This window comes from Panulirus ornatus, unplaced genomic scaffold, assembly GCF_036320965.1.
Source record: "Panulirus ornatus isolate Po-2019 unplaced genomic scaffold, ASM3632096v1 CTG_3313_pilon, whole genome shotgun sequence".
In the NCBI taxonomy this organism is placed as follows: domain Eukaryota; kingdom Metazoa; phylum Arthropoda; class Malacostraca; order Decapoda; family Palinuridae; genus Panulirus; species Panulirus ornatus.
Genome location: NW_027264498.1, coordinates 1 through 13,546, shown reverse-complemented (window position 1 = coordinate 13,546; position 13,546 = coordinate 1). Strand labels below are relative to the sequence as shown.

The following is a 13,546-nucleotide window of genomic DNA, read 5'->3' as shown; positions in this document are numbered from 1 at the left end:
AAGCGTCCAGGGTAAACCATGGAAATGTCTGTGGGGCCTGGATGTGGATAGGGAGCTGTGGTTTTGGTGCTTTACACATGACAGCTAGAGACTGAGTGTAAATGAATGTGGCCTTTTTAGTTCATTTTTATGGCACTACCTTGTTGAAGCAGGGGGTAGCAATGCTGTTTCCTGTGGGGCAGGATAGCGCTGGGAATGGATGAAGGCAAGCAAGTGTGAATATGTACATGTATATATATATGTATGTGTATGTGGACGTGTGGGCGTTTATGTATATATACGTGTATATGAGTGGATGGGCCATTTTTCTCTCTCCCTCCTTCTTTCATGGGTTTAAGTATCTGGCTCTACTTAAATGATAGATTTGCTTAAAGTTTCCAGTAAGATGTTCAGAGGTGTTATTAGCTTATAGAATTCCTTATTGTATCAGCTTTAATCAACTTTTAATTTTGTTTTTAGTTCATGAATATTCAGTTTCTTTTTAGCTCTATATATCAATTTTTTTTTTTTTTCTCTCAAAAACTGATGTATCCATTTCTGTCACTTAGAATATATAGCAGTTGCATGCAACTGTATTATTTTTTCTCACTGGAAGTTGTTAACATGTTTCATTGATACTAATATTAATGCTTTCAATCAATTTCCATCTAACAGGTGCCTTTAGAAGGAGATGTTAGTCTTGGTGAGGTGGCTACAAAGAATCACAATTTTAGCAACCCTATGTATGATGCCATGGGGTCAATAGATGGAGCGCCAGCAGAACAGGCAAACACGAAAGGCTTGTATGAGGTACCCTTTGATACCAGCAAGGTTAAAAGTTACAGTGGTGTGGAGAATCAGGAAACCAGCAATGGTACAACTCAATCTCCAGCCCTAGCTGTTCTTTCTCCATCAGCAATGATGCAAAAAACTTCACCCAACATACAGATTCGTAAAAAAGAGCTTAGTCCTTCATGTAATGACACTGGTAAGGATACGCAAAAGCTAGTGGTGGAGGATGATAACTCTGAATGCTAAGACTGTATAATGATGTGTTATATTCTGAACTTATGGGCCAAGTGACTGCCACTACTTGTGCTTAGGGATGCCGTCCCAAATGCAAACCTGATATTGATAATTGAATATTAAAGGAAAGCCAGATGAACAATTGAATCTGTTGTGCTGTTTTTCACAAATTGAGATTTATTGTATTGCTACACTTCTCATATTTTGTAAAGAAAATAATTTCAGGAATTTCTTAAATTTCTAACAATGTACCAAAATGGTCTTTGGTGCTCAGTGTATGAAGGGGTTGGTGAAATGGGGGGAGGAGAGGGTTGACTCACACCTGATATTGAGGATATTCATAAAATCTGTTTGTAACTGAAAAAGTATAGGTGAACTGTTTGGAGTAATGGTTATAATTTTTGAAATGTACAATGTAGTTAATGCATTGGATGGAAATAATTTACATGTAAATTACTCTATTTTTACACAAACACATAGAGTTTGTATATTTTCATCTTTGTTGTATGAAGATTTTTTCTATGATTAGGGCCAAAGGTCTCTAGTTTACAGAAATGGTCCTGATTTTACCATAGATATATATATATATATATATATACATTTTCCTCCTATTTATCTCTCATTGCTAACCATGTGTTGTTTTAGAGGCATTCAATGAATTTAGATTTCATATCTGAGGTGACATATGTATTTTATAATGAATCCAAACCGTCCACAATAATATTATGACACATTCCATGTGGTAGGAGTATTAATGATGTACTTACTTGAGGTGAATTTTTATGTACAATATTTTGTTGATTATGGGTTAGTGAATCTTAATCAATGAACTGACCTTTGGTAAGAGCCTTGTAGATGATGATTCCATGTTTGGTTGATTCTCTAGCAGAATTTTACAAAAAGAGATGGTGAGATTTATTTTAAAACTTAAAGTACCCACCTTTAGCCCCTTTTGCCATGTCCAGGGCTTGTATTCTGCAGAGGCATCACTGCTTTTACCAATGGAATTTTTCCTATAGACATTTTATTGTAAATAATAACATGTACATATTAAAGATGTATTTGATTTATTACAATTGACAGTGAGAGTGGAGAGTTTATTGTAGGTCATTTACTCAGTTTGTCAACATTTGACAGTATTTTCAGTGTCATGTGTATTAAGTGACCTGTCATGACGAGTCCTATTTTAACCCTACCTTTGTGATGTGGTTGTATTATGTTATGTTTCCATTGTTGCAGGTGGTGCAATAATTAATAGTAACAAAAAATGAAATGGTAGTTTTGTTGTCCTGCATAGAGGTTGGGGGTAAATTTGAGGGAAAAAAAATCAAAATCATACATACGTACACACAAAAACAAACTTAACCTTAAAATACTATTGCATATGTCTAAAACACTTTTACCATCTTTGGGTGTCCAACAGACCCATTGGAGAATAACAGATTAAAAAAGCTCTAATTGCAATGTACTGAAAATGTAGATTAAATTTACATCAGTGTAAAGATATTGCTTTCATCAAAACAAAAATTATTTATTATAAGTATTTCATATTAAAGGTACCAAATCTCTAGACCACCAAAATCCAGCTGACAGATGGAGAGCTTCCCTGCATTACCATGATCTGAAGGCCATTTATTATTTAAAGGTTATTTAATCCCCACACTATCCATGGATCTATCAGACCAAACACCATAATGCTATTTATCTGTTTATGACCCCTATAACAAATAGAAAACCTCAAACAATTTTTATTATGAAATGATGAGCCACAAGGTAAAGGGCATCCCTAGTGCAAGAGATCTATGGGTCACTAACTCCAATAACTTCAAATTCTCCAAGCACAGTAATGAAACTGTCAAGAAAGCAAATAAGATGTTAGGATTTAACAAACTTTCCGTACAAAAGCAGGGATGTGATATCATCATTGTACCCAAGTCTAGTTACACCACACCTCAAACATACAGTGGTTCTGAGCCCCTCACTTAAGTAGGGATATTCTTAAATTTGAAGCAATGAAGAGAAAGCTGCTGAACTTATTCTTCCTTCCTTGCATAACAAACCATAAAACTTGTCCTTCCTAAGCAATTAGTGTTTTAGAGTATTTGAAGGATTCAACAATTTTGATACTGAAAATTTCTTTATAGTTGTGCCAGCATTACCAATGGGAGGAAATGGCTGAAACTTAAGAGGTCACAAAGTTAGTCTGGACAATAAGAAATATTTCTTTGACAATGGCATTATTGTTGCATGAAATAAGCTCCCAGAAAAAGTTCTTCAGAAGAGCAACATTATCTTTAAAATTAGGCTTGATCATCACTTGTCACTTTCCAGTATTGAATAAGTCATTTAATCAGCCCTCATATTGCAGTGGTATATCATCCTACCCTCTCAACCATTTAGACATACCGCGATAACATTTTGCCATACTGCGATAACATACTAACATGGATTACCCCATGTCATTGCTTTGAGAAAGTATGTAGAATTATTGTATCATTCTGCAACATCAGGAATGAAGGAGGCATGGTAAGTCAAGAGATTGGAGCTCATTTATCCTCACCAAGTTCAAAACAAAAAGTGAAAGTATGTATGACTCATGCTCATAGTTTGGACATAATTTTTTGTGAATAAAGACTCATTTAAAGTGTTGATAAGCATGTGGGTGGTTGAAGTGTGTGTGACTGTGTATTACAGTGAGAGAGTTTTACACATGGATTACCCCATCTCATAGCCTTATATAACTTGTCTTTACTGCTGTGTATGTATTCACCCTATAGCTATATGGACCCATTTATCGACCATCTCCAAGGAGAGGATGATCCCTTGATTTAGGTGTAGGCTTGCATGGGTGTGGTTGGTACCCATGCAAACCTTAACCGAGGCTGGCCCATGTTGACTCATGGTCAGCAATGCTAATAATGGCTACACCAAGGCGGTGCGTGTGTGTAACTAAACAATTAAAGAACACTTTATTGAATGTAGGCAACCATTCAGTTGAAAATATACAATTGAGGACTTACAAAACTAGGGTTGATAGTTGTTACTGGCTCAATCATCACAGAAGAGATTAAAACCAAGGAAGGGCTGGATACTTCTATAGTTTGGATAAGCACATGAGTGAAGTCTGTCTACATAGTGCAGAAAGTTTCATAAAGCAAATTTTATGATTTGTACATTAGTGGTGATTCAGTGAACATTACATGATACACAGTTACAAATCGGCTAAGTTGCAGTTGTATTGTGTTGACATACATTATGTACTCAATTGTGAAGATTAAGTGATCTAAAGTACAATACTTGAATTGCAATGATACCGTGTTAACATAGATTATGTATGTAACGGCAAACATTGTGATGAATGTTTTCATGATTGTTGCTTTACAGTAATACAACAGTTGACATACACACAACTAGGAAAACTTAGCTGTGTACTTGTTCATTTATTATATGGTTGCGAGGCATGGGCTGTAGATAAGAGTTGTGTGGAAGAGGGTGGATGTGTTGGAAATGAAATGTTTGAGGACAATATGTAGCATGCGGTGGTTTAAGTAACGAAAGGGTGAGATGTGAGGAAATAATAATAAAAAAACCTGGTCGAGAGAGCGGGAGAGGGTGTGTTGAAATGTTTTAGACATATGCAGACAATGAGTGAGGAAAGATTTACAAAGAGGAGCGGGAGACCAAATTGGAGGTGGAAGGAAGGAGTGAAAGAAATTGAGCAATTGGAGCCTTAACATACAGGGAGGTGAGAGGCGTGCAAGGAATAGAGTGATTTGGAACGATGTGGTATACTGGGGTCGACGTGCTGTCAATGGATTGAACCAGGACATATGAAAAGTCTGGGGTGAACTATGGAAAGGTGTGTGGGGCCTGGATGTGGAAAGGGAGCAGTGGTTTCGGTGCATTATTACATGACAGAGCCTTTGTTGTCTGTTTTCCTGGCGTTACCTCGCAGAAGCGGGGGGTTATTCTACTTTGTTCTGCATATTACAAAGACTATAAAACAATAATGTATTTGACAAATCATTCGAGAATGAAGTTTTGAGTATTCGTGATAATCCAACAAACAATGAATTTCAAGTTTATCGTATGCGTTTCATCGTGTCCACCTCGTATATTCCTTTGTACATTAGTACTTTATGTATTTATCAAAACGCAGTTAATCTCTAAATCTGCTAGAAGAAGAGCTTGCTGAATGATAATAAAAATACACCGCAGTAAAGTTTGCTGTTATTAAAACCCAGCTCTTAAATGCCCAGCCTTTACCCATTCTTTCCATCAGCGTTGCCCACAGCGTATCCATCGTTTTTGAAAAGTACTTATTTTACACCTCTTGACAGGAATTTTCTTAGAATTTGAGTATGTATTGTGATTTTCGAATACGAAAATTATTAACTACGATAACAGATGTCCTAAATAAACATGCAATGTGTGTTTAATGAGAGCAACTTTATGAATATGCTACGTCTGGCAGCGATGTGGTGTGGATGTTGGTGCCGGACGGCGTTGTCGGGCTCAGTTGCTCTCTTGCTACCGTGGTGTAAAGTTTCGCTCGTGTTGGTGTACGGTACATTTTCTTGGAAAACCAATTAATGTAACTTTGTCTTTAGGTACTTGTTGTAAAGGCATATGCGTACGTCCGTTCCACGAAAACTGAACCAGTCCTTATCAGCGAAGTGGCAAGAGGGATTTACGTGACTAGGTGGATGACGCGCGCGATTGACCCGTAAAGCAGTTAGAAGTGGTCAAGTCTGTTTAATCATATTCATCACCTCACCACCACCAGATAGTGCGGCCGAGGCAGAGGTAAGCAGAAATCTTGGTTAATTTTGGTAGGTTTTCAGCTATTTTTCTTTTTTTTCAGTGTTTTCCTGATTGTAACGTCGGGTTAGGTCGTTCAACAATTAGTCGAAATCACTGGGTTAATTGCGATGACCCTGCGAGTGTTTGCGTTAATAAGACAGTTTTACTTTATATATATATATTGGGATTAAGCCATTGTCAGGGCACCGTTTAATTCCGTTATTGGTTAAATTTTTTTTATGGATTTAACATAGCGGAAAATGTTTAAACTGTTAAAAAAGTCGGGCGTTTTTGACCTGTAGTAAATTTTTTTTTCGAATTTCTGGACAGTAGTGCACATTGGTTTCCTAAATGGGATTTGCCCGATGGTTTTAGAATGTTGACAAGCTAATTTGGTCAAGATTTTTATTTAAGCTACGGTGTTAACGAGCAGATGGGCGTAAAGGTAGTTTGACCCGTGTGGCTGGGTTAACGATCATAGGGGCCTGGATGTGGAAAGGGAGCTGTAATTTCGGTGCATTATTACATGACAGAGACTTGAGTTTGAACGAATGTGGCCTTTTGTTGTCTGTTTTCCTGGCTTTACCTCGCTGAAGCGGGGGGGGGGGGGTTCTACATTGTTCTGCGTATTACAAAGACTATAAAACAATGATGTATTTGACAAATCATTCGAGAATGAAGTTTTGAGTATTCGTGATAATCAACCAAACAATGACATTATGACAAGTTTATCGTATGCGTTTCATCGTGTCCAGCTCATATATTCCTTTGTACATCAGTACTTTATGTATTTATCAAAACGCAGTTAATCCCTAAATTTGCTAGAGGAAGAGCTTGCTGAATGATAATAATAATAATAATAAAAAAAAAAACACCGTAGTAAAGTTCGCTGTTATTAAAACCTAGCTCTTAAATGCCCAGCCTTTAATCATTCTTTCCATCAGCGTTGCCCACAGCGTATCCATCGTTTTTGAAAAGTACTTATTTTACACCTCCTGACACGAATTTTCTTAGAATTTTAGTATTGTTTAAGGTCCGGCCTACATATGTGGCGTGCATCCAAACTCCTCTGTTCCTTTGTCCACGCCAGCAGCGAACGCACGTGACGACATACCGTAGCAGTTCCCATGGTTGGACCTGACGCCGTCGACCTGACGCCGTCGACCTGACGTGTGGGTGTTACTGGGCTGTTCAAGGTCTGGGTCAAGACATGATTACTAAAGCAAACAACACGGTCAGGGAAAGTGAGATCCGGGCCGATAGAAGCCGCTCCCTACACCAAGACGCCTTACACAGAGATACACCAAGACACACATACGAACCACGTGGACACAAACACCCGTGTTCGTAACAGTATGTATTATGATTTTCAAATACTAAAATTACGATAACAGATGTCCTAAATAAACGTGCAATGTGTGTAATTAGAGCAACTTTATGAATATGCTACGTCTGGCAGCGATGTGGTCTGGACGTTGGTGCCGGACGGCGCTGTCGGGCTCAGTTGCTCTCTGGCTACCTGTGGTGTAAAGTGCCTCTCGTTGGTGTACAGTACATTTTCTTGGAAAACCAATTAATTTAACTTTGTCTTCAGGTACTTGTTGTAAAGGCATATTCGTACGTCCGTTCCACGAAAACTGAACCAGTCCTTATCAGCGAAGTGGCAAGAGGGATTTACGTGACTCGGTGGATGACGAGCGCCATTGACCCCTAAAACTGTTAGAAGTGGTCAAATCACCACACCACCACCACCAGACAGTGTGGCCGAGGCAGAGGTAAGCAGAAAACATGGTTTATTTCAGTAGGATTCCAGCTATTTTTCTTTTTTTCAGTTTTTCCTGATTGTAACGTCGGGTTGGGTCGTTCAACAATTAGTCGAAATCACTGGGTTAATTGCGATAGCCCTGCGAGTGTTTGCGTTAATAAGACAGTTTTTCTTTTTATATATAGGGATTAAGCCATTGTCAGGGCACCGTTTAATTCCGTTAATGGTTGATTTTTTTTAAATATGGATTTAACCGCGGGAAATGTTTAAAACTTCATGGAAAAGTTGGGCGTTTTTGACCGGTAGTAAAATTTTTTTTTTATTTAAACGGCATTTTCTGCTTTCATCACAGTTACATACTCTTTTAAAGTGTCATCAGGTATTTTGTCATTTAAAATGTTTCCATGATTATTCCATAATATAGGTAGATTTTCAGTCAAAATTCCTAGGGACCAAGAAATTGTTTTTGTTTAGATGCTGATCTTTCTGATGAGCCTAGATTGGTATTGTATCTGTATACTTGGTATAATTTTTACTTATTTTTTTATTTCTTGTAATATATGTAATTCTTTTTCATACATGCTTGCCATTTGCTGTGTGAGCGAGGTAGCATCAACAGAGCCTTAGAGGGAAAAAATTCTCACTTGAATACTTGATCTGTTCTTTCTTTTGGAAAATAATACAGCAGGGAAGGAATTCTAGCCATCCTCTCCCTCCCCTCCGCTGACACTCCTCTTCCAGCTTTTGTCTTGACAGGAATTCAGTGAAAAACTAATCATCCCATCAGCTTTCCCCAGTCATACTCCCTAACTTAAGCCATTTTCTCTTTCACCACATTTTTGCCTTTTTCTCCTTTAGATAGTCCGTTATTTGATGAATGGTTGACATGATTATTCCTTACTGCTTGACCCTGTGATAAATGCCCATGAAAAAACAAAAAAGTATTCTTGATGACTGGATTGTGTTTATACTAAGGTACATGGCTGCACACACATATATTCTTTTAGCATATCCACTTCCATTAGTGTGCATATTTCTTAGGTCATGCATAATTAACAGTGGATTTTACATTAATATGCTTTTGCATTAATCCATTATTATGTTGGTAACAAGCATCTGCTGGTGTGAACAAAGTAAGATACATTTCAAGATGATATGTAGGAATGAGTCATGGATTGTGAAAGAAACACTGTGTTTGATATGTTTTGTTTTTTTTACTTCCAGAGTTACAAGTTGAATAAGAAATAAACTTTTTTGCTACGTTCAAATAATGCTACCTAGCTAATGCTGGAAATAGCAAGCAAGTAAAAATCAGATGAATGGTATTGTCTGCTTTAAGTATTTGTAGATTATTTTGAAGGATACATCAAAGGATGGATTGCGCAAAAGATGCTTGTGGCATGAGAAGAGTGGGAGGTGGGTTGATTAGAAAGGGTAGTGAGTGGTGGGATGAAGAAGTAAGAGTATTAGTGAAAGAGAAGAGAGAGGCATTTGGACGATTTTTGCAGGGAAAAAATGCAATTGAGTGGGAGATGTATAAAAGAAAGAGACAGGAGGTCAAGAGAAAGGTGCAAGAGGTGAAAAAAAGGGCAAATGAGAGTTGGGGTGAGAGAGTATCATTAAATTTTAGGGAGAATAAAAAGATGTTCTGGAAGGAGGTAAATAAAGTGCGTAAGACAAGGGAGCAAATGGGAACTTCAGTGAAGGGCGCAAATGGGGAAGGTGATAACAAGTAGTGGTGATGTGAAAGGAGATGGAGTGAGTATTTTGAAGGTTTGTTGAATGTGTTTGATGATAGAGTGGCAGATATAGGGTGTTTTTGTCGAGGTGGTGTGCAAAGTGAGAGGGTTAGGGAAAATGATTTGGTAAACAGAGAAGAGGTAGTGAAAGCTTTGCGGAAGATGAAAGCCGGCAAGGCAGCAGGTTTGGATGGTATTGCAGTGGAATTTATTAAAAAAGGGGGTGACTGTATTGTTGACTGGTTGGTAAGGTTATTTAATGTATGTATGACTCATGGTGAGGTGCCTGAGGATTGGCGGAATGCGTGCATAGTGCCATTGTACAAAGGCAAAGGGGATAAGAGTGAGTGCTCAAATTACAGAGGTATAAGTTTGTTGAGTATTCCTGGTAAATTATATGGGAGGGTATTGATTGAGAGGGTGAAGGCATGTACAGAGCATCAGATTGGGGAAGAGCAGTGTGGTTTCAGAAGTGGTAGAGGATGTGTGGATCAGGTGTTTGCTTTGAAGAATGTATGTGAGAAATACTTAGAAAAGCAAATGGATTTGTATGTAGCATTTATGGATCTGGAGAAGGCATATGATAGAGTTGATAGAGATGCTCTGTGGAAGGTATTAAGAATATATGGTGTGGGAGGAAAGTTGTTAGAAGCAGTGAAAAGTTTTTATCGAGGATGTAAGGCATGTGTACGTGTAGGAAGAGAGGAAAGTGATTGGTTCTCAGTGAATGTAGGTTTGCGGCAGGGGTGTGTGATGTCTCCATGGTTGTTTAATTTGTTTATGGATGGGGTTGTTAGGGAGGTAAATGCAAGAGTTTTGGAAAGAGGGGCAAGTATGAAGTCTGTTGGGGATGAGAGAGCTTGGGAAGTGAGTCAGTTGTTGTTCGCTGATGATACAGCGCTGGTGGCTGATTCATGTGAGAAACGGCAGAAGCTGGTGACTGAGTTTGGTAAAGTGTGTGGAAGAAGAAAGTTAAGAGTAAATGTGAATAAGAGCAAGGTTATTAGGTACAGTAGGGTTGAGGGTCAAGTCAATTGGGAGGTGAGTTTGAATGGAGAAAAACTGGAGGAAGTGAAGTGTTTTAGATATCTGGGAGTGGATCTGGCAGCGGATGGAACCATGGAAGCGGAAGTGGATCATAGGGTGGGGGAGGGGGTGAAAATTCTGGGGGCCTTGAAGAATGTGTGGAAGTCGAGAACATTATCTCGGAAAGCAAAAATGGGTATGTTTGAAGGAATAGTGGTTCCAACAATGTTGTATGGTTGCGAGGCGTGGGCTATGGATAGAGTTGTGCGCAGGAGGATGGATGTGCTGGAAATGAGATGTTTGAGGACAATGTGTGGTGTGAGGTGGTTTGATCGAGTGAGTAACGTAAGGGTAAGAGAGATGTGTGGAAATAAAAAGAGCGTGGTTGAGAGAGCAGAAGAGGGTGTTTTGAAGTGGTTTGGGCACATGGAGAGAATGAGTGAGGAAAGATTGACCAAGAGGATATATGTGTCGGAGGTGGAGGGAACGAGGAGAAGAGGGAGACCAAATTGGAGGTGGAAAGATGGAGTGAAAAAGATTTTGTGTGATCGGGGCCTGAACATGCAGGAGGGTGAAAGGAGGGCAAGGAATAGAGTGAATTGGAGCGATGTGGTATACCGGGGTTGACGTGCTGTCAGTGGATTGAATCAAGGCATGTGAAGCGTCTGGGGAAAACCATGGAAAGCTGTGTAGGTATGTATATTTGCGTGTGTGGACGTATGTATATACATGTGTATGGGGGGAGGGGTTGGGCCATTTCTTTCGTCTGTTTCCTTGCGCTACCTCGCAAACGCGGGAGACAGCGACAAAGTATAAAAAAAAAAAAATCAAAGGAATTGAGTAGCAAATTAACAAATATAGGGGAAAAAAATGTGTAAAGGCCAAATTATTTTGAGTGTGTTGGTTCTTTGTGGACAAGTTGATGAAATGAAGGAAAGATAAATGTTACTCATTCATCAATGCTTTTTTCAAAATCTAATATCCTATTTTCAGACGCTGGCTTTGTGACTTTGAGAATGATTGTGGTGATAGCTCTGATGAGAATGAGGATATGTGCCGCAACCAATATCGTGAGTGTTCAGAGAGTGAGTTCCGCTGCAACAATAACAAATGCATCCCAAGCCGATGGCGCTGTGACCACGACAATGACCGCGGAGACAAATCTGATGAAGAGAAATGTAGTGATCATACATGCAGGGTGAGAGTGATTACTGTAAAGTAGTTACATATGTAATACTGTACAGTTGGGGTAAACACGACACTTTACAGGATCAATTTTTTTGGTTTTTGCTTCCAAGAGCTGATTGCTTGTGTGCCCCACCACTAGCTAAACCATACAATAGTTGGCAAGCTACTGCTTCACATGATTGCTGTGTGACCATTAGAAACTCAAGGGTGTGCTGTTTTGATAACTGCTTCTTTCCTTACACAACAAAGCTTGAGAACTCTCTACCTTTTCATGTCTTTCTCAGTAACTATGACTTGGTAATTTTAAAAGACAGGTTTTCACTCCTTCAAGATTCGTAAATACTTTGCCTTGTCTTTTCTTTTTCCCCTTCATGATTCTCTCTATATTTCAATTAAGGCCCAGCCTTGGTGTGGACTTTTGTTCATGACTGGAGCCTTTAGGAAAAATTACCATTAATTACTTGATACAATTAGTTATGCCTTTAATCATTGTAGGATGATATGCATTAATGCATATCTTGACCTTGTATGGAAGCTGTCCCAGTATTGTGTACACTAGTGCAGCAGTGTTGTGTTTGATGTATGACAGTCAGTGTGTGGCTTAACATTGTTGATGAATATACTTTAATTAAGATGGATAGACCATTCTTGTGATATGTAGTCACCTTTTATTTTCATGAAATATGTGGGTCCACCAGCCACAGATAAAATGTTATGTCAAGGGCCTGTCAGATGCCAAATTCCTCTTTTGAGGACAGGATAATTTCTTGTTAATACTCAAGGTCTTTGCCATCAGATGCCGTTCAAAGAATGATGTAGTATCATACTAAACTCTTTTCATGAGATTTACTTCATTAAATAAAAAAAAAATTCAAGAAGGATGGATTTGTTGCAAAGTTGGAAAATTTTTTTTTTTCATTTCAACATACTTGCTTCACAGGTGTTACTTAATTCTGCCTGCATGAGGTCACGTCAAGTGTAGAAAGTCACCTTCAGCGAGATTGTCTTGTTGTACGTGAAAAAAAAAGTACAGTCTCATTAAGGAATGTGTCACTTCAGAGGAGTCTCTTTTCCTGGGTACTGAATGCAGTGCAGCCCAGAAGCTGCAAGAACTCCATAAATGGAGCTCTGGGCATACATAATAAAAATGATACATCACACACACAGTCATCCTTTATGATTTATTTAGAAGTGATGAGATTCTACAGTCCATTATCCCTGAAAGGTGATCTGAAACTATAGGGAATTTCAATTGATACCATGGGATATTGCACCTTATTGTAATAACAACAGCACTAGACCCCTCTTGCTGAAACTACTTCATAAATAGCCACCAACCCCTAAGTAGAATTAAAAAGCTTGCCACTGCCTTACACTTCAGTAAAACTCTACTAATGGATCTCTTCACCCCAACAAATATAACATTGATGAAACACACACACATTGATATGACCTGATAAGCACTAAAAAAAACTGCCCTCCCTACATTTTATCAAACTCCAGTGCACCAGACACACACCCATCACTTTGCCACACTCCCCAGATAAACATGAGTCACACTTTCTTGTCTGTGCTCCGGACAACAAACCATCCCTACAACACTAAACACACAGTTTCAACATAGCCTAAGAACCTTAATGGCCACAGTGCAACTACCATAATGAAGACATTAAGGACTTACAACTTAATGTCCCTGCAGTCTCTGCACATGGACACACATGCACACACACAACATCACTAAGTGCTACAGGAGCCTCATAAAGATTGAAGGAATGCATGAGTTGGGAAATAATTAAGAGGATGTGTTGAAATAATTTGGACAGGTGAAGAGAATGAGTAAGAATGGGTTGACAAAGAGGATATATGGATAAGTGAATGAAATTGTTAATGTTTAATTGGATGTAGGCAACCATATGGCTAAAACTGTACAGTTGAGATATTGCTAGTTAACTATGCATACAAGCTCTTAAGATTAGGGTGAACTGGATATTTCCACACTTTGGGTAAGCATATAGATGAG

The 13,546-nt window shown here is 38.6% G+C and overlaps 1 protein-coding gene and 1 long non-coding RNA gene across 3 annotated transcripts; both read left to right on the top strand.

Annotated features, from left to right (window-relative positions):
- Window positions 1-654: 654 nt before the first annotated feature.
- On the top strand, window positions 655-1,017 carry LOC139748456 (uncharacterized; the record flags this gene model as incomplete). The annotated part of the gene is made up of 1 exon (XM_071661546.1): window positions 655-1,017. A coding segment is annotated over one exon (363 nt), but the record flags the coding sequence as incomplete, so codon positions are not given.
- A 3,662-nt stretch (window positions 1,018-4,679) lies between these two features.
- LOC139748455 (uncharacterized) lies at window positions 4,680-13,540 on the top strand. Of its 2 annotated transcripts, none has more exons than XR_011712683.1 (4): window positions 4,680-5,811; window positions 6,902-7,161; window positions 7,403-7,583; window positions 11,332-13,540. It is a non-coding gene; the product is annotated as an uncharacterized lncRNA (long non-coding RNA). The 2 variants fall into 2 exon arrangements; XR_011712682.1 differs by having other exon boundaries at window positions 6,899-7,161.
- Window positions 13,541-13,546: the final 6 nt, after the last annotated feature.